At 44.8% G+C, this 23,727-nt stretch overlaps 1 protein-coding gene across 2 annotated transcripts in view; it reads right to left on the bottom strand.

The window, feature by feature from the left end:
- LOC132817717 (tubulin alpha chain-like) overlaps nt 1-23,727 on the bottom strand; it is a 47,575-nt gene that overhangs the window by 6,142 nt on the left and 17,706 nt on the right. Inside the window, exon 2 of one of the 2 annotated variants that reach the window (XM_060828249.1) lies at nt 2,839-3,061. In XM_060828249.1, coding sequence (XP_060684232.1) covers nt 2,839-3,061 — 223 coding nt within the window. Of the gene's footprint in view, nt 1-2,838; nt 3,083-23,727 lie in introns of those variants that run through there. The other variant, XM_060828248.1, reaches the window with a different exon arrangement.

The following is a 23,727-nucleotide window of genomic DNA, read 5'->3' as shown; positions in this document are numbered from 1 at the left end:
GGCAGGTGGAACTAGATTGGGTTGGGATATCTGGTTGGCATGGATGGGTTGGACCGAAGGGTCTGTTTCCGTGCTGTACATCTCTATGACTCTATATCTGCACCAGCTCTTCAAATGAGCATCGTTACCCACTCTGACTGTTCTCTGGACTAGTGAATTTTGAACAATTTTTTAAATGTATAAATAAAACTAAGTTTTGTAATAAAGTACTTTGTACCTAAGATGGCACCATGTGTTCACTTGTCACTTTACTCCTGTACTCCATACGTCCACGTGACGATAAAACCTAAATATGAATCTGAATCTGAATCCACTCTGTCACTATAACTGAGCATTACACTGGTGGTTGTTATGACACAGAGGTCGAACCCTTCTGTTAATTAAAACCCATCCCCCAGGAAAACTCGCTTTGCCTCGTAATCTGTGAGTGACAGAACTCCTAAATCCCACTATTTAAAGAGAAATAACAATTTATTTTCCCAAACTCTAATAGTGAACGTTAAACAAAAACTATTCACAAATCCAAGCCCCCCTTTTCTTAACTACTTACTATCTGACCCCAACTCTAGAAAAAAGGCTGTTCCAGTAACACACTGATTAAACATTGCATTAACTTAGTCTCAAGACCACACAGGCTCTGTCTTCTCTGTTGTCTTCAATCTTCAGCTACTGATCTCCCTGGATCATCATTTCTTTTTACTGTGTGTCTATTTCACATGAAAAGATACCTTTGATACAGAGTGTCTTCTAATTTCTTCGAGAGCATGATTTTAGATGGGTAGTTAGCTCTCCAGTTCAATGGCAGTTGCTCAGCTGATCAGTGCCAGTTGCTCTCTGACCAATTTTCAAAATGTCCATGTTTTTTGTACTGCCAACATTGTACTGTCTCATTGGTTCGATATTGTCAAAACAATGAAGTCAAACTCAATTGGATTTTAGTATCCTGGGCATAAATTAAACTGATTGGTTAAGTTATAATTGTTGTCAAAACAGCAGTCAAAACTCAGGTATCCATTTAACAGCATGTATCTATTTTGGAACAGCTCATCTCCCAGCTTTTCCATTTCAGGCAGCTGAGCCTGCACTTAAAGTTTACTTCAAAGTTCAGAAAACACGTTCTATTTTAAAGTGAACATACATGCTTTCGACTTCGTAACATTGTGAAAACACAAATAATTTCCTAGAGCCCTTCAGAGAGGACACCAGTCATACTTAACCTAGTCTAACCTATATCCTGGGGACGAGTTACAAAAACATACATAAATGCCTGACCTTGAGCAGGTTTATAGGATTGAAATAAATATTTCCTGTCCCTACACACAGCAGGCTCCAGAATGAGGAATAGACCCACAGAGTAATTAGTTGATCTGGGGGCAGGACATGCCTTGACAAAGGTACAGAATAACTGTCAGTTGAAAAGTGAAGAAATATTCATGGCATTTGGGATAATTCCTTGAGGAGATGGTCAAAAGAACTCTGTATTACTGAAAGTAATGAATTAATGTGAATTTACCTACAATTTATAATACCACTTAGGCCTTTCAGCCCCACTGGTCTGTTCAGATGCTGACACATGCAATAGTTCAGATCTCACGTTATAAGAAAATTGCGCAGTAGCCACCCTATTTAAACCAATGGGACCTGGATCACGTTATAGTCAATACAGGTAAGGAAAGTTTGCGTTCTACAAATAACGGTCCAAATTCTTCAATTGCGTTAAAGCTAATTCGCGTTGATGAAACAGACGTTATAGCAGAACCGACTTGGTCTTTTTTCATCACGTACTTATCCAATTTCTCCTTAAATTATCCCATTGATCTCAGTTACTCCATGCAGTAATGCATCTGTGTTTGTACAAAGGTGGCACTGTGGCTCAGTGGTTAGCACTGCTGCCTCACAGCGCCAGGGACCCGGGTTTGATTCCAGCCTTGGGTGACTGTGCAGAGTTTGCACATTCACCTTGTGTCTGTGTGGGTTTCCTCCCACAATTCAAAGATGTGCCGGTTGGTGAACTGGCCAGGCTAAAAGAACTCAGTATTCCTGATGAAGGGCTTTTGCCCGAAACGTCGATTTTCCTTCTCCTCGGATGCTGCCTGAACTGCTGTGCTTTTCTAGCATCACTCTGATCTAAACTCTGGTTTCCAGCATCTGCAGTCATTGTTTTTACCCTGTTAGGTAAATATGGGAATGGGTCTGGGTGGATTACACTTCGGACGGTCAGTGTGGATTTGTTGGGTCAAATAGCCTGTTTTGATATTGTGGAGAATCTAATTATCAAGTTTCTGTGTTCAAAACATTCTCTAGCTAAGGCGTTTTCTCCTGAATACCCTCCTGATTTATTTGTGACAATTTACGGCCATGTGTGTTGTTCTGTCACATAAGTGGAAACATTCTCCATTTCCATCCTATTGAGGAGCTTCATTACTTTGAAGAGCTCTCTCCTGGTCATTGGTCAACCCTTCTCTTGATTAATTTGGGGTGCCTCAGTCTGTTCAGCTCAGAGCCAGGTTGTATCTGGAGCAAGTCCATTCCTCATGACGGGTTCAAGCATGATAGCAGCAGCGATCCAGAAGGGGTTTGAACATCTGGAAAGGCTACACACGTGAGACTCTCAGGGTAACCAAGATTCCAGGCTCGGGCCTGACTCCAGGCTACACCTTGGTGCCTGCATCATAGGTTCTCAACACCTTTATGGAGATAAGACAATAAGATCTAGATGTTTTTCTTCCCTTCTGGCTTATGTTTATTTATTGTATAGCTTTCACTATTCCTATATTGGAATGCACATGACAGTAAAATCTAATTTAATTCTAAGAAGGGTCAAAAGCCAATACAAACCAATCACAGTGGGCTCCAGATCCACAAACACAGCCCTGGGTACGTGTTTGCCAGATCCGGTATGACTGAAGAATGTTGTATAGGAGTCATCCACAACTCCACTGGATTTGTCGCCTGTCATCTGTCCATCAGGCTGGATCCCATGTTCCAAACAGTACAGTTCCCAGCAAGCATTGCCCATCTGGACACCAGCCTGGCCAACATGGATGGAGATACATTCACGCTGTAGAATGAAGAAAAGCATCATGAGTCTCAGAAACAATGCTAAGGAACATCAAGAATGGACACAAAAAGAACAATGTTGCCCCATAAATCTTATTAGGCCACTTTTTATCAGAGTGGTAGTCCCTATACACCATGTACTCCCTGTACACTCATGACTGTGTGGCCAAATTTCGTCCTAACTCCATCTACAAGTTCACTGACAACATCACCGCTGTAGGCCGGATCTCAAACAACGACGAGACAGAATACAGGAAATGCAGGAATATATTAGTGGCAGGGTGTAAAGATAAGTCAGAAAAATGGTAAGAGTTGGTCATTGACTTCAGGAAGTGGAGTGGAGGGCATGCCCTGTCTCGATCAATGATGCCGAGGTGGAGATAGTCAAGAGCATCAAGTACCTAGGAGTGACGATCACCAACAACCTGGTTGATGCAAAGGTCAAGAAAGCACATCACCACCTCTACTTCCTCAGGAAGCTAAGGAAATTTGTCATGTTCATAAAGACTCATATCAACTTTTATAGATGCACCATAGAAAGCACCCTTTCCTGATGCATGGTATGGCAACTGTTCTGCCCAGGACCGTAAGAAACTGCAGAGAATGGTGAACACAGTTTAGTCCATCACGCAAACCAACCCTCCTTCCATTGACTCCATCTACACTTCTCACTGCCTTGGGAAAGCAGCCAACATCAAAGACCCCTCCCACCCGCTTATAATCTCTTCCAACGAGCAGAAGATACAAACGTTTGAAAACGCATCCCAACGGGTTCAAGAATAGCTTCTTCCCTGTTGTTATTAGACTTCTGAATGGACCTCTCAAATTTTAAATTTAATGGTGATCTCACTCTTTGTCTCTCTGTCCTATTACCCTAATGATCTTTCTCGGGTATGATTTACCTGTACTGCATGCAAAACAAAATTTTTCACTGTAGATGTGACAATAATAAATCAAATCAAAGTCTATTATCCATTCACCACCAACCACACAGCTTACAGCACTGCATAGTCTCTTCTCTCTGTTCTTCCTTCTCCTGACCTTCAGTGCTGACCTCAGACTACCCACAGCAACAAGTTCTGGCCACAGTCAGACCACATCTGATCTGGAAATGGTCAGAAGGCAAGAGCACAGACCGATCCCACAGAGTTAAATCAACACAAGAAGGGAAGAGTAGACGGCCAATCCATTTTTTAAAAATTAGATTACTTACAGTGTGGAAACAGGCCCTTCGGCCCAACAAGTCCATACTGACCCACCGAAGCACAACCCACCCAGACCCATTCCCCTACATTTACCCCTTCACCTAACACTACGGGCAATTTAGCATGACTAATTCACCTATCCTGCACTTTTTTGGTCTGTGAGAGGAAACCGTCGCACCTGGAGGAAACCCACGCAGACACGGGAAGAATGTGCAAACTCCACACAGTCAGTCGCCTGAGGCGGGAATTGAACCCGGGTCTCTGGCACTGTGAGACAGCAGTGCTAACCACTGTGCCACCATGCCACCCCTGGACTGAGAGGAGGTGAAATGTCTTCACTGAAAGGAATCGTTGGAATTCTGTACCCCAGAAGGTTCCTAGTCCATTGTTGAATATGTTTAAGACTGGGATAGGCAGATATTTGACTTCTCATTGAATCAGGGGTGTTTCGGGCATGGGTAAGGAGCCCAGGATTGACCATGATCGTATTGAAAAGAGGAACAGATTTGATAGTACGAATGCCCTATTTATGATCTTTTGCCTTGCTTTCTGATGAAAAGGTCACATACTTTATGAATGATCTATGCACCCAGGCTCTGAACAGTTTTAAGCATCTTACAATGTATTATTGAATGCTAAGCATCTGGGCCAAGAGAGAAAACAAAAGTTCAAAGCAGTGGAAATATGACACTGCTCGGTTATAAATACTCTGCTTAATAGCCAGTTACAGACAGTTCATTTACACTGAGATAAACCACTGTCTTTCCAACTTCTGCTGCCATTTTCACAGAAGGTCACACTTCACGCTACACTCTGCAATCTAAGCTGATTCTAAAATTCTCTTCCTTGTGAGTTATTTCACTTCCCTGCCTTGTCCTATATTCTCCAGGCTGATAAAGCTCAAGATTTATGTTGTTCTAATTCTGCCTTCTTGCCCATTCTTAACTTTCTTCTCCCTAAGGCCGTACCTTCAGCCATCTAAACCCCAAGTTCAGGGGTTTCCACCTCAATACTCGCTATCCTCTGAGGATCCATTTAAATCCTAGAACTTTGACTAAACATAAAGACACCTGTTGTAATATTTCTTCCTTAACTCTGCTGTTTTATATTGTATTACCCTCCCATAGAGTTCATGAGGATGTTTCGATACATTGGTAAGGTGTTCTATCAATACAAGCGACGTAATCGAGGCCAATACTTCAGTGCATTACTAAGGGAGTGTTAAACTTGCTGTTTCTTAAACAAAGCATGTTGACGGGCTCAACCCAGAGTCCTGATGAAGGGCTTGTGCCCGAAACGTCGAATTTCCTGTTCCTTGCATGCTGCCTGACCTGCTGCGCTTTAACCAGCAACACGTTTTCAGCTCAACCTAGAGTCTACCCATGAGGACTTGGGCCCCATGATTAACTGGTCAGAGAAGTGAGTGATACCCATCAAATCGTATTTGGCAACTAGTTTGACGACTCAACTCCTTTACCGTAAGAAATGGAAACAAGAGTAGGCAATTCAGCCCTTCTGTTCCACTATTCAGTAGGATCATGGCTGATCCAACACTCCTCACATCCATTTTCCTGTGTCTTCCCCATAACCCTTGATTCTCCTAACTAATCAAGAATCTATCTCAGCCTTAAATAGACGCAAGGACTCTGCCCCCACAGCTCTCTCTGTGGTAAGGAGTTCCAAAGACTCTCAACCCTCTGAGAGAAGAAATTCCTCATCAGCTCAGCCTTAACTTGGTGCCCCTTTATTCAGAGAATTGGCGACACTGATGTGCTGTGTACTGAATCTACCCAGGAAGTGTCCAGAGGGGAGGGAGGTACCAGAAGTTTTGGTGTTTGCACATCAGCATAAATGACAGACTTCCAGATTGCCAGCTGTTGAACCTGGATCAATCATTTCTCACAAAGATTTCTGTAAAATTCCCTAATTGTCAAAGATTTGGAGATTAAATCAATCACTCAATAACTTCAAATGCAATGTCAGTAGATTGTTATGCGAGGAAAAGGGCAATTAAATCATATTAAGGAGATTTCAGTCATGATTTAATATATTATGTGATAAATTAAGTTCAAGGGTTTAAATAATCTATTTCTGTTTTTACATTTTTGGGATGTGAGTCTCACTGTACTGGGCTTGGCCATTTCTAATTGCCTTCGAGAAGCTGCTCGTGAAGAGATGGATTAACTAGGATGATATTCACCATAGTTTAGAACAATAAAGGAGAATCTCATAAAAACCTATAAAATTCTAACATGATCTACAGGATAAACACAGGAAGCGTGTTCCCATTGACTGGGGAGTCCAGAACCAGGGGTCACAGTTTAAGGATGTGGGGTAGGTCATTTAGGACTGTTGTATTTTCACATAAACCTGTTGGACTATAACCTGGTGTTGTGTGATTTTCAACTTTGTCCACCCCAGTCCAACACCGGCTCATCCACATCACATTTCAGACTGAGATGAGGAGAAATGTCTTCACCCAGAGAGTGGGGAGCCTGGGAATTCTCTGCCACTGAAAGCAGTTGAGGCCAAAACATTGAAATGTTTTCAAGAAGGAGTTCTTAGGGCTAAAGGGATCAAAGGTTATGTTGAGAAAAGGGGAACAGGGGACTGAGTTAGGTGATCAGTCATGATCACATTGAATGGTGGAGCACATTCAAAGGCCTGATTGGCTACTATAACTGCTCCTCGGATGCTGCCTGAACTGCTGTGCTCTTCCAGCACCACTAATCCAGAATCCTATTTCCTATGTTGTTAACATGGTCTGCCTTATTCAGTCACTGCAGTCCATATGGTTTCAGTGGACTCACAGTTTTAATATTCCTGTAATGATTGGCATCTTGGTGAGCAGATAGCTGGTAAGAGTCAACCCCATCGCTGGAGGGTCTAACTCACACATGGGGCAGCAGATTAAATTTAAAAAGATTGACGGCATGTGGGCCGACATCAGTTAGACCAGCATCTGTTGTCCAGGCGTCATTCAAAAGCCGACCATTGTTGGGATCTGGAGTTACAGGGAAGGAAAGCAGATTTCCTTCCTTAAAGTACATGAGGAAACTCAATAGGCTTTTACAAAAATCAACATTACATGATCACCATTACGCTAGCTCTTAATTCCAGATTTCATATGATTCAAAATTCACCATCTTCCACAAAGGTATTCAAACCCATATCCCTAGAATGTTAACCCAGGTTTCAGGATAACTCATCCAATAATATTACCACAATGCCACTGTCTCTCCTTCAGATTTACTCCTCTGAAAAGCATTGAACATAAGAACGAGGAGCAGGAGTAGGCCATTCAGCCCCTCGAGCCTGCTCCATCATTTAATGTGATCAAGGCTGATCTCACTTTGGCCTCAATTCCACTTTCCTGCCTGCTCCCCATAACTTTTGAACGTGTTACTAATTAAAAACATGTCCATCTCCTCCTCTGAGAGATGTAATTCCACCTCTTTGTCTTCCTCCACCCATTATCTTAAAACAGTGACCTCTCGTCCTGGTTAACCCCACAAGGGGAAACATCCTCTCTACATCTACATTGACAATTCCCTTTAGCATCTTATCTTCCTCAATTAGATTAGATTACTTACAGTGTGGAAACAGGCCCTTCGGCCCAACAAGTCCACACCGACCCGCCGAAGCGCAATCCACCCATACCCCTACATTTACCCCTTACCTAACACTACGGGCAATTTAGCATGGCCAATTCACCTGACCTGCACATCTTTGGACTATGGGAGGAAACCGGAGCACCCGGAGGAAACCCACGCAGACACGGGGAGAACGTGCAAACTCCACACAGTCAGTCGCCTGAGTCAGGAATTGAACCCGGGTCTCAGACGCTGTGAGGCAGCAGTGCTAACCACTGTGCCACCGTGCCGCCCATTAGATCTCCTCTCATTCTTTTAAATGACAAAAATGTGTACAGACCAAAAATGCTCAATCTCTCTTCATAAGACAAATTATTCCTCTCTGGAGTATGAGCCAACTTAGATTTTAGGATGAGCTGAAACTTGCACTTTGCTAAGATTGGCACTTTATTCCAACCTTGCTCATTCATTGAATTAAACTGCCATTGTGGAACTAGGAAGCGTGTGTCTGAAGCATTAGTCTCAGCCTCTGGATCATTAGCTCAGTAATGGAACCATTATACACCATTGCCTTCCTACCATCGGTTCCTCACCCAAGAAGAACATCAGCTTTTGACTGGGAACAATGCATTTTATAACCCTGCAATGAAGCACAAAGGGGGAAACATGCAAGAGCTGAAAGATGTCCCAATGCGGGAGAAGGGTCCTGCAGATAATGACTATCATCTTGGAATTGGAATTGAACTCTTCAACTACCTGCATGATCATTTCGCTGTTGCAGAGTGATGACCAAGAGTGGAGGCTAAAGTAAGTTTAAGCTGTGACCTAGCAATCTTCTGTATCACTGAAGACTTTATGGTCACAGAGTCCACAATGCTCTAGAGTTGTTTTGGAGCCTCCAGAATTTAAAGATTAATCTCCAAATCACTGCTGCAGGCAAAACCACTGAGCAAAATCTTACAGCATTAGAACAAGTAGATACTGGAGGAGTATTTAAGGAGTTTTAAGTTAAGCACATGAACAAGCAAGGAACGGAGGGATATGGACCATGGGTAGGCAGAAGAGATTAGTTTAATTTGGTGCCATGTTTAACACAACATCATGGGCCGAAGGATCTGTTCCTGTCCATTCTACATTCTATGTTCTAAGGTTCTCTCCGTGGTTATGAAAATTAATTGAAGCTTGCGGGAAAGAGAGGCGTGTGGCTGAAGCTTTGTTCTCATCAGGACAAACACAAGAATGCCAAATTTCAAAAGACAGCAATAATTTATACTGGAGAAAAGAATGCTGTATGGCTGGTAATTGACCCTGATTGGCCAATGCACTGCCTAGGCTCTCGAGTATCCAGCAAATTCAATAAAGAAGTGAGGCTTGAACATATTCCTTTTGTTTGCAGAGAATGGGTCTCTGCCTCTGAATGCATGTCACTTCCAGCAAGTGTAAATGAGCCCCATTATACAAGCTCAATCGATTATCTTACATTGGTTATTAGTGAATATGTTAGCACACTCAGGATTCTTCAGCAGTTGCAATCCAAACTGATGGTAGACAGTTTGTTTTGAATCTATGATACATAGGGGAGGCCATTTGATAGGAGGATTCTTGACTGGCAATCTGTAAAAAGAAATCATTTTGCTTTTGTAATAGGCTAGCAAAGAGGGGCACAGTTTGGATAAGTTGAACAAACAGCAATGGGAATGTTGGGAGGGTGATAATGCTGTCACTTTAAAAAAGTTATTTTGTCCTTGGTTTTTTTGAAGAGAGATCATAAAAGCAGAAGTACCGAAGAGTCTAGTTTAACGATGGAAGGAGAGTGGCCAGTTCTCCCAATTCAGGTTTATTTCTAGTAAAAAGTGAGGTCTGCAGATGCTGGAGATCAGAGCTGAAAATGTGTTGCTGGTTAAAGCGCAGCAGGTCAGGCAGCATCCAAGGAACAGGAAATTTGACGTTTCGGGCATAAGCCCTTCATCAGGAATCGATTCCTGAAGAAGGGCTTATGCCTGAAACGTCGAATCTCCTGTTCCTTGGATGCTGCCTGACCTGCTGCGCTTTAACCAGCAACACATTTTCAGGTTTATTTCTAGTTTGCTTTCAGGTGTAGCAGTCACAAGATGTGAGTCCAGGGGAGTTGTAAGATTTTGTAAAGAATTCCTCTGACTTTCTTCTGAAATCTCTCTCTGGATATTTGTTCCGTGCTGCCTGTAAGAATCTGTGTTTTAATTTACCTTTTTGCTAAGGGGCATGTTTATGGGATGTTACGGTTATTGGATCAGTTAGTTAGTAATAGCTACAGTATTGGGTAGTTAAATTATTCTAAGTTCTGCTTTCGTTTGTTCATGCTTCAGCTGTAGCGTTTAAATAAACTCTGTTTTGCTTAAAGCCGAAAGGTTTGATTAGTTGCATCCATTTCACATCCACCTTTAAAATAAGAAAGGTTAGGTCCTAGGCTAAAATATTTTGAGCGGGTCTGGCCTGGAGGGTGGGGAGCATCCTGGAATCTATCCAGCCAGAATTGGCAGTTCTACCACAGTTACACACAGCAGCTGCACACAAACTCCCTGAGGCCCAATACTTTGTTTAACTTGTGGCTAACACAATTGGTTTAATGATTAAATGCTGCGGCAATTCACAGACAAATCAGCTCCACTGGGCATGCCTTGCCCTTGCTGCCAATCTGCTTTCAGGGACCAGAGATTAAGGGAAAAAATACTTCAGTAAAACACACCAAATACAAAGGTCAAAAGGGTTTCTGAGTTTGAAAAATGCACCGAACAGCTTATTATCCAAGTGGATGAAAGGCAGACTTACATTTATATGGCACCTTTCTCAACCACAGAAGCCCCAAACTATTTTACAGCAATGATAAGCTTTTGAAGTGTATTCACTGTTGTAATGTAGGAAATTGGGCAGCCCTACTGTGGCACAGTGGTGAGCACTGCTACCTCACAGCACCAGGGACCCGGGTTCGATTCCTGCCTTGGGCGACGCTATGTGCGGAGCTTGCATATTCTCCCCGTGCCTGCGGGTTTCCCCCGAGTGCTCCGGTTTCCTCCCACAGTCTAAATGTGTGCAGGTTAGGGTGGATTGGACATGCTAAGTGTTAAGTGCATTGGTCAGGGGTAAATGTAGGGCAATGGGTCTGGGTGGATTACATTTCTGAGGGTCGGTGTGGAGTTGTTAGGCCGAAGGGCCTATTTCCATACTGTAGGGAATATAATCTAATCTAATCTAATCTACTGGTGCACAGTGTAATCCCAGTCATCAAAGACTATTGCAAGAAAAAGGATCTACGGCCCATTGAGTCTACACCACTCCAATATAACCACCTAACCATTTCAATCCCATTTCCCAGCACACAGCCCACAGCCTCTCACACCTTGGCTTCGCAAGATCTCAACTTCTTAAATATGATGAGGATTTCTGACTCAACCACCCTTAAAGGCAGTGTGTTCCAGATTCACACCATCCTCAGATTCTCCTTACATCTCTGCCCCTTACCTTAAAACTATGCCCCCAGTCATTGATTCCTTCACCACGGGGAAATGTTCCTTCCTGTTTACCCAGTCATTGCCCCTAGTCATTTTATAAAGCACACTCAAGGAAAACAACACCAGTCTGTCCAATCTGTCTTCATTATTAAAATTCTCCAGCACAGGCAACATCCTGGTGAGTCTCCTCTGCACTCCCTTCAGTACAGTGACATCCTGTCGATACAATGTGGATCATATTTATCTTGTTGCTAATGACCAGATTTCTTGTAGTGTTTTGGGGATGGGTGGTACGGAGGGGTAAATAAATATACATGAGGGCTCCATGGTTCTTTTTTGAGGTGTCACCGTGGATCCGTTCCATTCACCCGCGCAGCGTTCAGTTCAACGGCACATTTGAGAAAGGACACCTCCACCAGTGCTGCACCCCACCTCCAGCGACTGGCAGTGGGCACCTTGGACTCTGTGCTGCATTGCCCAGAGAGACCCACAACTTCCTAACCTGAGTACACTAGCCACTGAGGCACAGCTAACATCTACACTGTCCCTGGATATTCAATAGCATTACCACGTTCAGGTTCGCAACAGTAAAATGCTGATTTGGGGTGGCTGGGGTCACACTGAAGGCTCAACCTGGCCAAACGCGTGAATATTGTGGCTACAAAAGCAAAACGGAGTTTGGTTCTTCCGTGATAAGTTACCTAACTCCTGAATCCCTTTCCCGCTCCATCACTGGCCTGGGGGGAGTGCTGTCTCGATGCTGAGGAAGGTCAGCGCCATTCAGGATGACACAGCCCATTTGATTGGCACCCCACCCACCATCTTCAACGATGTGGGGGTGCCAGTGTTAGACTGGGGTGGGCAAAGTCGACGGTCACACCACACCAGATTATAGTCCAACACAACGAAAGCTTGTGATTTCAAATAAACCCCTTGGACTATAACCTGGTGTTGTGTGATTTTTGACTTTGACCATCTTCAACATAAAAAAGGGGGAGGCAATGGCCTCGTGATACTATGGCTGGACTGTTCCCCCAGAGACCCAGGTAATATTCTGGGGGACCTGGGTTTGAGTCCTGCCATGGCAGATGGTGGAATTTGAATTCAACAAATATCTGGAATTAAGGGTCTCATGAGGACCATGAATCCATTGTCAGGAAAAACCCACCTGGTTCACTAATGTCTTTTAGGGAAGGAAACTGCCATCCTTACCTGGTCTGGCCTACATGTGACTCCACACCCACAGCAATGTGGTTGACTTTTAACTGCCCTCTGGGCAATTAGGGATGGGCAATAAATGCTGGCTGAGCCATTGACACCCTCATCCCATGAATTTACTCCCTCCACCAGCGACATGCAGTGGCTGCAGTGAGTCCTATCTACAAGATGCACTACAGTAACGCACTGAGGATCCTTTGCAGAAGTTTCTAAAAGCCATCTAATAGGACAAGGGCAGGAAACAGATGGGAAAGCCACACCTGACAAGTTGCCCTCCAAGCCACTCACCATCCTGACGTGGAGCTACCTCCTCCATTCTTACGGGGTCAAAACCTCCCAAATAGCACTGTAGAGTGACCCTACACCACACACACAGACTGGAGGTCCTCAAGGGAATCGGAAATGGGCTTATGCAGCGACCCCACATCCCGCGAGTTAATGTTAAAACTTCAGCGAACTTCAAAAAGTTAGGAGACTTTAAAAAGAAAAGTTTACATTTACAGGAACAGTATTAGGGAGCGCGAGTACAGATTTGGGAAGCCTCTGTAGAATTCTGGCATACAGTTCAGAAGGTGTTACAGTTACCCTATTGGCTGACAGCACATTGAAAGTCTTCCCCAAGCCCCTCAAACTCCCTCACCCTTCACCAGCCCAGACACAAAATGGAAATTCCATTGCAGTATGAGAGAAACACAGAGTGTAACTAGACCCAAAGCCAGCTGCACCAGCAGATCAAGGAACCTTGTTGGAAAAACCTGTTCATCCGCTGCTGCTCTCGAGGCAACAAACAAATATTCTGCCGACAGAAATCTCACATGATGGTACTGCCTCCCCTCCCCTCCCTCTGGTACTTTCCAAATTTCTATTTTCAGAATTGCAAGACTCCCTTTCTCTCCTTAATATGTTCCGGCTCAGTCTGTTGGAATGCCAGAAATCCAAAGAGGACAAGCAGGAGGTTGGAAGAACACAGCAAGCCAGGAGGCATCAGGAGGTAGAGAAGTCAACATTTCGGGTGTAACCCTCCTTCAGGAGTGGAGGTGGGGGTGAGAGGAGATGCAGATAAAGGAGGGGATGGGGGAGGGTTTTGGTGGAGAGAGGGGCAGAGTGGCAAGGTGGTGACGCTAAAGTTATTTATTTTAAGTTAAGTGCATATTTTGGTTCTTTAATTACAACAGAAAAACTCCATCCTGTTTTATGTGAACAGTAGCTCAGTCAGGAGCCCCTCTGCCAAGATTCATAAAGTGATGAGTTCAAATTCCTTTCCCCAGAAACGTGAGCACAGTTTCCAGGCTGGTGTTGGTATGGAGGGAGTGCTGCACTGTTGCAAGTGCCAACTTTTGGGTGAAATGCTAAACCGAGGTGCACTCTGACCTCTCAGGTAGATGTAAAAGATCCAATCATTTCAAAAAGCTGGTCTTTCCCCTAACCAATATTTATCCCGCACACTGCATTACCAATAATGGGATGACCTGTCCATTTTTGATTTGATTTGGTACTGTTACATGTCCCGCGATACAGTGAAAAATATTGTTTTGCGTGTTAACCAGACAAATCATACCTTCCGTAAGTACAATGGAACAGAATTCAGAATATAGTGTCAGAGCTACAGAGAAAAATCAGCTCTAATATATGAGAGGTCCATTAATAAGTCTGATAAAAGGGAAGAGGCTGTTCTTGAATCTATTGGTACATGTTTTCAAATTTTTGTATCTTTAGATTAGATTACTTACAGTGTGGAAACAGGCCCTTCAGCCCAACAAATCCACACCGACCCACCACCCATCCAGACCCATTCCCCTACACTTACCCCACTTCACCTAACACCATGGGCAATTTAGCATGGCCAATTCACCTAATCTGCACATATTTGGACTGCAGGAGGAAACTGGAGCACTCGGAGGAAGCCCACGCAGACACGGGGAGAATGTGCAAACTCCACACAGTCAGTCACCTGAGTCGGGAATTGAACCCGGGTCTCTGGCGCTGTGAGGCAGCGGTGCTAACCACTATGCCACCGATGGAAAATAGTATAGCCAGGGTGGGAGGGGGTCTTTGTTGATGCTGGCTACTTTCCTGAGGCAGTGAGCAGTACAGATGGAGTCAATGGATGGAAGGTTGGTGTGTGTGATGGTCTGGGCTGTGTTCATAACTCTCTAATTCTTACAGTCTTGGGCAGAGCAGTTGACATACCAAGCAATGATGCATCCAGACAGGATACTTTTGGTGGAGCATTTATATAAACCGGTAGCAGTCATTGTGGGCATGCTGAATTTCCTTAGCCTCCTGAGGAAGTAGAGGTGTCGGTGTGCTTTCATGACTGTAGTGTTGATGTGGATGGACCAGGACAGATTGTTGGTGAAATTTACTCCTAGGAACTTGGAGCTATTGACCATTTCCACTTCAGCCCCATTGATACAGACAGGGGCATATCCTCCACTCCAATCAGATCCATTTCAGATTGCTGGTTGGATCTTGCTATGCGGGAACGGATTGCTGGCCGGGCCGCGAGAGGAGAGCTCACTGCGCTTGGGATGGTTTTCGTTCAGCTGAGACGGCAAAAGTGACTTCAGGTTTTAAAGTTTCTTCTAAGATTTGGGCTCTCCTGACAGTGCCACACTCCCTCAGCACTGCGCAGTGAGACAGGTGGCTTAAATTCTCTGCTCGTTTCTTCAAAGTAAAGCATGGGACAGGGAGGTGCAGTGGGTCATACTGAATCTTCCATCGAACCACTGTCACACTGGGCCACAGCAACTCCACGTGTTAATGATTCACTCACTAAATTTAATACAGGATTCTCTCTGTCCAAAAACAGCCTGACTGAGGCACAGATCGTGAATTCATTCTCACCAACACGGTCCGTGATTACCCCAATCAAGTGGAGCTGATTACTAAAGAAGAATAAATGGGTCATGGCCACCCCCCCCCCCCCTCCCACATCCCAGGGGAATCATCTGAAAATTAAAATTAGGCCAGTCAGTTGAGCAGTTAGTCCCACTTTCTGCACTTAAAAGGGAACGCAAAATCTGTAACTCACATCCAAACCCACACACAACACTAACTGTGGACAGATGCAGGTGGAAAATCAACTGACAATGTTTTAAAAGATTGAAACCAATAAATCTTTGCTGGTTAACGGTATCAAAAGGATACAAATGATAGGCAGATGTAGGTCAGTTATCATTAAACTCCAGGGCATGTCTCTGGAGTCAAGCAATTGCCTCCTCATTCTCTAAATCTAAGGTGATTCATCCATTCCATTGTCTGTGGAGACAACACTGCTCACTCATGAGCAGCATAGTTTGACGTTCTCTACAAGTGCAGGCTCTCATGGTAGGTGGTAATGTTCTGGATCAGTGGTGCTGGAAGAGCACAGCAGTTCAGGCAGCATCCAACGAGCAGCGAAATCGACGTTTCGGGCAAAAGCCCTTCATCAGGAAGGGCTTTTGCCCGAAACGTTGATTTTGCTGCTCGTTGGATGCTGCCTGAACTGCTGTGCTCTTCCAGCACCAATGATCCAGAATCTGGTTTCCAGCATCTGCAGTCATTGTTTTTACGTAGGTGGTAATGTCCCTACCTCTGGGCCAGAAAGCTTGGTGTTCAAGTCCTACCTGCTCCAAAGACGTGTCTGAACAGTTGGTTAAAAAGAACCAGGAATGGTATCTCAGATTTGTAGACTACTAGCACTGTTGGGGTGTGATGGTATTGTCCCTACGTCAGGATCAGGAGGCCCAGAATGAAGTTCCACTAGCTCCAAATAACACTGCTGCATAGATTTGAAAATACCTACAAGTGCATCAGGGATTTGTACTGAAGTGCCAGTGGTAGAGACTGCCTTTTCACCATAGTACTGGCATCCAATTCTCAAGACAACAGACTCCAGGATATCAGCCCCAATCCAATTTTCCTTGCTCCCTTCCCAGCCAACTGCAAGCTCTTCTCCAAAGGATGGGGACAATCCAACAACAACTTGTATTTCTGTATCACCTCCATCATGATGGAAGACCTATCACAGGTGACTTATAAAAGAAAGCGAGACCCTGAGCCACAGATGGAAGTATTAGGTCAGATGACCAAAGGTCTTACTTGAAGCTTTTTTGCAAGGACCTCTCTATCTGGAGAGTATCGTCAGTACTGCCATTTGATAAATGGGACTTGTCATTCTGTGTCATAAGAAACGTAAGGAAGAGGAGCAGGAGTAAGCTATTTGACCCCTCGACCCTGCTCCACCATTCAATAAAATCATGGTTGATCTTTCTGTGGACTCAGCTCCACTTACCCACCCTCTCACCATAACCCTTAATTCCTTTACTGTTCAAAAATCTATCTAACTTTGCCTGAAAAACATTCAGCGAGGTAGCCTCAACTACTTCACTGGGCAGGAAATTCCACAGTTTTACAACCCTCTGGATGAAGAAATTTCTCTTCAACATTAGATTACTTATAATGTGAAAACAGGCCCTTTGGCCCAACAAGTCCACACCGACCTTCCAAAGAGCAACCCACCCAGGCCCATTCCCCAACATTTACCCCTTCACCTAACACTACAGGCAATTTAGCATGGCCAATTCACCTAACCTGCACATCTTTGGACTGTGGGAGGAAACCCACACAGACACAGGGAGAATGTACAAACTCCACACAGACAGTTGCCTGAGGCGGGAATTGAACCCAGGTCCCAGGCACTGTGAGGCAGCAGTGCTAACCACTGAGCCACCGTGCTGCTAAGTCAGTCCTAAATCTTCTCCCCCTTACTTTCAGGGTATGCCCCTAGTTCTGGTGTCCTGTATTGATCCTATGGAGTCTAGGAGTGTGGTGCTGGAAAAGCACAGCAGGTCAGGCAGCATCTGAGGAGCAGGAGAGTCAACATTTCAAGCATAAACTCTTCATCAGGAATGAAGACCTTATGCCTGAAACGTCAACTCTCCTGCTCCTCAGATGCTGTCTGACCAGCTGTGCTTTTCCAGCACGACACTGTTCTGACTCTGCAGTGCTCCCTTTCTCCCAGTTGATCCAGAGGAAGTTGGCTGGTGCATCTTACTCAGGAACGGAGCTCCCTATGGGGGACTGAGATGTTAGGGTGGGCAGTGGGTGGGTTGGATGATTCATTGTGTAGTGGGCACATGAGAGCAGGACGGACGGTTTCAACCAGCTTGTGGCTTTTCATCAGATGGCGGATGTGCAGAGGAACACACAGGAAGGCGGGGAGGGGTTTGCGTAGGGGGTTCCAGATGTGAAATGTATTGTTACGTTCAGTGGAGTTTCAACAAAATGTGACAACTTCTAGCAGATAAGTCTACAGAGTTTGATAAGGCAAGTGCGGAGGTCCGGAGTGATCTAATTAAATGATAAAATAAACTCAAGGGGCTGAATGGCCTTCTCCCAGAAGACAAAGGAGAGAAAGGGACAAACTGGAATAAGGAAAAACTGCGGAGATGATTCCAAAAACAATCTCTCATTCAGTCCAATGTTCATTGTAAACACTCACTGTGTCCAAGTCGTACTCTCTGGTAAAATTGTTTATGGTCTATTTGGTTATAAATGGTCAGATGGTAACAGGGCAGTTTGCTGAAACTCCCCCTCCATCTTTCCAAACCATTGGTCATCTGACCTAATATTTCCATCTGTGGCTCAGTGTCTTTCTTTGTTTTATAAGGCACCTGTGATAGGCCTTGGGATGTTTCGTCATGATAGAGGTGATACAGAAATACAAATTGTTGGTGGATTATTCGCATCCTTTGGAGAAGAGTTTGCAGTTGGCTGGGGAGGGAGCAAGGAAAATTGGAGTGGGGGCTGATATCCTGGAGTCTGTTGTCTCGGGAATTGGCTGCCAGTACTATGGTGGGCCTTATGATGGAATGCAGAAGCTCACTGTATTGCCATCGAACTGCAATGCAGGGTTGGATAGTCGCTGGTGTTCTGTTGAACAATGCTGTGGAGAGAAGCACACCAAACCAGAGAACCATAGAATCCGTATAGTGTGGAAACAGGCCATTCGGTCCATCAAGTCCACACTGACCCTTCAGAGAGCATCTCATCCAAATCCACCCTATTCCTGTAATGTTGCATTCCCCATGGCTAAATCCATCTGGCCTACACATCTCTGTACACGATGGGCAATTGAGCATGGCCAATTCACCTAACCCGCACATCTTTGAACTGTGGGAGGAAACCCACACAGACACGGGGAGAACATGCAAACTCCACACAGACAGTCGCCTGAGGGCGGAATTGAACCTGGGACCCATGGTGCTTTGAGGCAGCAGTGCTAATCACTGAGCCACCACACAGAGGACTTCGCAACCTTTAAAAAATGTCTGGATGTGTCACATTCGATAAAATGTGGAGCTGGTAAAAGCACAGCAGATCAAGCAGCATCGGAGGAGCAGGAGAGTCAACATTTCGGGCATGACCCTCAGGGGTCCTGCTCCTCTGATGCTGCTGTGCTTTTTCCAGCTCCACGTTTTATCGACTCTGACTTTCCAGCATCTGCAGCCCTCACTATCTCTACCTGAAGTGTCACAACATTCAAGGCTGTGTGCTGGAAATTGGGTCCAGTGCAGATTTCGTGTAGTTTTGGTCATGTCGTCGTGATGGATGAAGGGCTTCTTCTGTACTGTCTGATTCTTTGATTAGGTGAAGCAGGTTTCATGGGCTGTATCGAATTTACGTTGGCTGGAAATGAAACAAGCCCAAATTTAAACCACTCACGACACTGTCAACATGGTGTTTGCCATTTCACAGAACCTTATAGTCCTGAAGAAGGGCTCATGCCCAAAACGTCGACTCTCCTGCTCCTTGGATGCTGGCTGACCTGCTGCGCTTTTCCAGCAACACATTTTCAGCACTGAAGATTGGCAGCCAACATAATCAATGGCCCCTACCACCCCAGTTGTAACCTCTTCTGTTAGACAGAAGATACAAACATACATACCAACAGATTCACAAACACCTTCTTCCACACTGTTTTTAGACTTCTGAATGGGCTTCTTAACTTTCACAGAATATAGAGCAGCGCAGTACTGGTCCTTTAGCCCTTGATGTTGCACCGACCTGTGAAACCAATCTAAAGCCCATCTAACTTACACTGTTCCAGTCTCGGCCATATGCCTGTCCAATCAAATTTAATCTGAAAATGTGTTGCTGGAAAAGCGCAGCAGGTCAGGCAGCATCCAAGGAACAGGAGAATTGACGTTTCGGGCATGACCCTTCTTCAGGAATGGCTCAAATTCATGTTGATCTCACTGTGCACCTTCTTTGCAGCCAGAACATTGTCTTCTTGCTCTATTCTAGTACCCTAATGCACTGTGATCTGTCTGTACTGCATGCTGAACAAAACTTTTCACTGTATCTAGGTACACGTGACAATAATAAATTAAATCAAGTTGGCCCATTGTGCATGAGCTAACTCTTTGAGAGAGCATAATCCCAGTCTCTGCTCTTCACTTCTTCACTTCCTTCCAAGTATTTATCCAATTTTGTTTTGGAATCATCATTATTGAATCTGGGAAGACAGGACACCAACTTGCAGAGTGTTTCAGAGAACATCTCCAGGACCCATGTACTAAACAACCCCACTGCCCTGTGGCCAAATACTTCAACTCCTTCTCCCACTCTGCCAAGGATTTACAAGTCTTGGGCCTCCTCCACCATCAAATTCTAGCCACCCAATGCCTGGATGAAGAACGCCTCATCTTCCGCTTTGGGACCCTCCAACCACATGGGATCAATGTCGATTTCAGCAGTTTCCTCATCTCCCCTCCCTCAACCCTATCCCAGATCCAACCCTCCAACTCAGCACCGTCCGCTGGAACTGTCTTACCTGTCCATCTTCCTTCCCATCTATCATCTCCATCCTCCTCTCCGACATATCACCTTCTGCCCCACCTTCATCTACCTATCGCATTCCCAGTTACCTTCCTCCCAGCCGCACCCCCCTCCCATTTATCTGTCAGCCCCCTTAGGTCCTGTCCACATTCCTGATAAAGAGCTAATATTTGAAATGTTGATTCTCCTGCTCCTTGGATGCTGTCTGAGCAGCTGTGCTTTTCCAGCACCACACTTTTTGACCCATCACTGAATCTGTGTCTATTGCCATTTTGGGCAGAGTATTGACGGTAGTGACACACTTTGAGCAACAGCTGCTTTTCTCACAGACTACCTCATATAGAAATCAAAGCCACCCCCTCCCCTGAACAGAACTCCACTCCTACATGAAGAACTTTTCCATATTGGCCTTGCTCTCTGGGGTAGGGGAGTCCAGTACTAGAGGAAATAGCTTTAGGGTGAGAGGAGAAAGTTTTAAAAGAGACCTAAGGGGCAACATTTTTACGCAGAGGATGGTACGTGTATGGAATGAGCTGCCAGAGGAAGTGGTGGAGGCTGGTACAATGACAACATTTAAAAGGCATCTGGATGGGTATATGAATAGGAAGGGTTTAGAGGGATATGGGCCAAGTGCTGACAAATGGGACAGATGTTAGGGGTAGATTCTTTACTCAGCGGGTTGAGAGTTCATGGAATGCCCTGCCAGTATCAGTGGTGGACTCTCCCTCTTTATGGTCATTCAAGCGGGCATTGGATAAGCATATGGAGGTTATTGGGCTAGTGTAGGTTAGGTAGGCTTTGGTCGGCGCAACATCAAGGGCCGAAGGGCCTGTACTGCGCTGTATTTTTTCTATGTTTCTATGTTTCTATATAAATGGGTCTAGATTAGTTTAGGATATATAGTCGACTTGGATAAGTTGGACCGAGTTTCCATGCTGTACATCTCTATGGCTCTATGTGGGTAAACATTTAGTTCCTCCGTTTCTTTGAAAGAGACCAGTTTTGAAACCCTTCAGTTCCCAACTCCTATCAATTCCAACCTCTTGAGAGTTTCCTACTTCTTTTTGCTACATCAGACTTTCTCGCTCAAACCTTTGCCCACTAACTTTCACATTTCTTGGCTGACTGTAATCTGGTAACATTCATGCCAGGCACCACGTGATGCTGAAAGAGGTGCTCTCGCAATGCACATTGCCGTTGACAGTGAGACCCTCTGAAATGAAGCTAGCTGAAGTCTCCAATTTCCGACTGACTCAAGTAGCTGGCAATAGTTGAGAGGAGGCTTGACTGTGCCTGTAGACACAGCAGGGAGGTATCGCTAGTAGACTGGAGTGCACAGGAAAGCTGACATATTTTCGAGAGAGCTTAAACACCTCCTTTGTAACTGACAACAAAAAAATTGCTCAGTAATATTTGCCAGATTCAGGGCTCGGTGAGTGAGAATAACTAATCATTTTCAACAGGTAAAATGTTTGACAATGCAAAAGCAGATGGAGTATAAAAATAGAGGGTTTTTACTAAAACAATGCAGACCCCAGCTGGATATACTGTGTACAGTTTTAGGCCCTTTATCTCAGATAGGATATGCAGCTTTGGAGGCAGTCCAGGAAAGGTCCACTGCACTGATCCCAGGAGTAGAGAAACCCTTTTTGAGGAGATGCTGAGTAGTTTGGGGCTGAACTTGTTAGAATGTAGAAGAATGAAAGGTGACTTAATTGAAACACATACGATTCTTAGGGGACTTGACAGGGTAGGTACAGAAAGGTTGGTCCCCCTTGTGGGAGAGTCCAGAACCAGACGGCACCATGTCAGAGTAAGGAGTCACCCAGTTAAGGTGAGGGGGAATTTCTTCTGTCGGGAGTAGTGAGTCTGTGGAATTCTTTATCTCAGAGGGCTGTCGAGGCTGGGTCATTCAGTATATTGATAGATTCTTGTTGTCTCGAGGAATTAAGGGCTACGGGGAGAACGCTGGTAAGTGGAGTTGAAATGCCCATCAGCCATGATTGAATGGCGGAGTGGACTCGATGGGCCGAATGGCCTTACTTCCACTCCAATGGCTTATGGTCTTATGGTCTTATATTCAAGGCTGAGAGAGACAGATTTTTTAAAATCAAGATTTAATGGGAAAAGACAGGAGAATGGAGTTGGGGATTATCAGATCAGCCACCAATTATGGAGCAGGCTTGATGGGCTGAATGGCCTACTTCTGCTCCTGTGACTTATGATCTTAAAAGAAAATTGAAAGAGACTCATGGAATGTTAATCGATAGGTCAAGAGGGTTGCAATATATGAGGGAGGAAGTGAAGATACAATTGTGAAAACTCTACTTTCGATCTCAGGAGGACTAACAGTGCTCAGTTCTGGGTACAGTATTGCAGGAAGCAGATATTGGGCTTCGAGAGAATGTTGGTCAGATTAACACTGGTGATAAAAAGCTATATCACAATGCACAAACTAAGCAGGTACATCCTCGAGTGAAGAGGATTAAGGAGTAATCTGATGGAGAGGTTTAAGATGATTAAAGAGAGTGTTAATAGGATCGAGAGATATAGGAAGCGAAAGAAAGTTTCCTCAGGTTTAATTTATTCCAACCCACCCCCGCCCTGAACCCTCCTTGTTTGATGTCAGCACATTCTGCAAAACAAAATTCTGTACAGAGCTATATTTAGGCTTTCTACCCTGCCCACATTGGTTTCCATGCCAACGTGTCAGTCCTGAAGGCTTCCTGTGAGTCAGACTGCTATAGCAAAAACACTTGTTACCCTGAGTCCAGAGGCAGGACGTAGGGAACCACTGAATGACTTTGAAATCAATTAAGGATCTATTTATTGGATGGGTGGACATGGATGGGCTGAACAGCCAACATCCTGGGGACTAGATGCGCTGCCTGAAAGGGGCAGTGTGGGCAGGTTCAATACCAACTCCTAAAATAAAAGAAATGGGCAATTACTTGAAGGAGAAAGAAATTGCAGACAGGAAAACAGCAAGGGGGAGTGGGATGCAGAGAGCCAGCCCAGTCTGAATGGCCACCATTGTGCAGCATCATTCTATAACTCTACACATCTTGTGAATGAAATCACTTCCAACTCTGGTGAAGAGTCATCTAGACTTGAAACGTTAGCTTGCTCTCTCTCCAGGGATGCTGCCTGACCCACTGTGATCGCCAACACCTTTTGTTTTCAGTTCAGATTCCGACATCTGCCTGGTATGGAGGGAAGGTGCTATGAGGAAAGGCTGAGGGACTTGAGGTTGTTTTCATTAGAGAGGAGAAGGTTGAGAGGTGACTTAATAGAGACATAAGAGAAAGTGAGGACTGCAGGTGCTGGAGACCAGAGTTG

Source organism: Hemiscyllium ocellatum, chromosome 7, assembly GCF_020745735.1.
Source record: "Hemiscyllium ocellatum isolate sHemOce1 chromosome 7, sHemOce1.pat.X.cur, whole genome shotgun sequence".
In the NCBI taxonomy this organism is placed as follows: domain Eukaryota; kingdom Metazoa; phylum Chordata; class Chondrichthyes; order Orectolobiformes; family Hemiscylliidae; genus Hemiscyllium; species Hemiscyllium ocellatum.
This window is presented reverse-complemented; position numbering and strand designations above follow the sequence as displayed.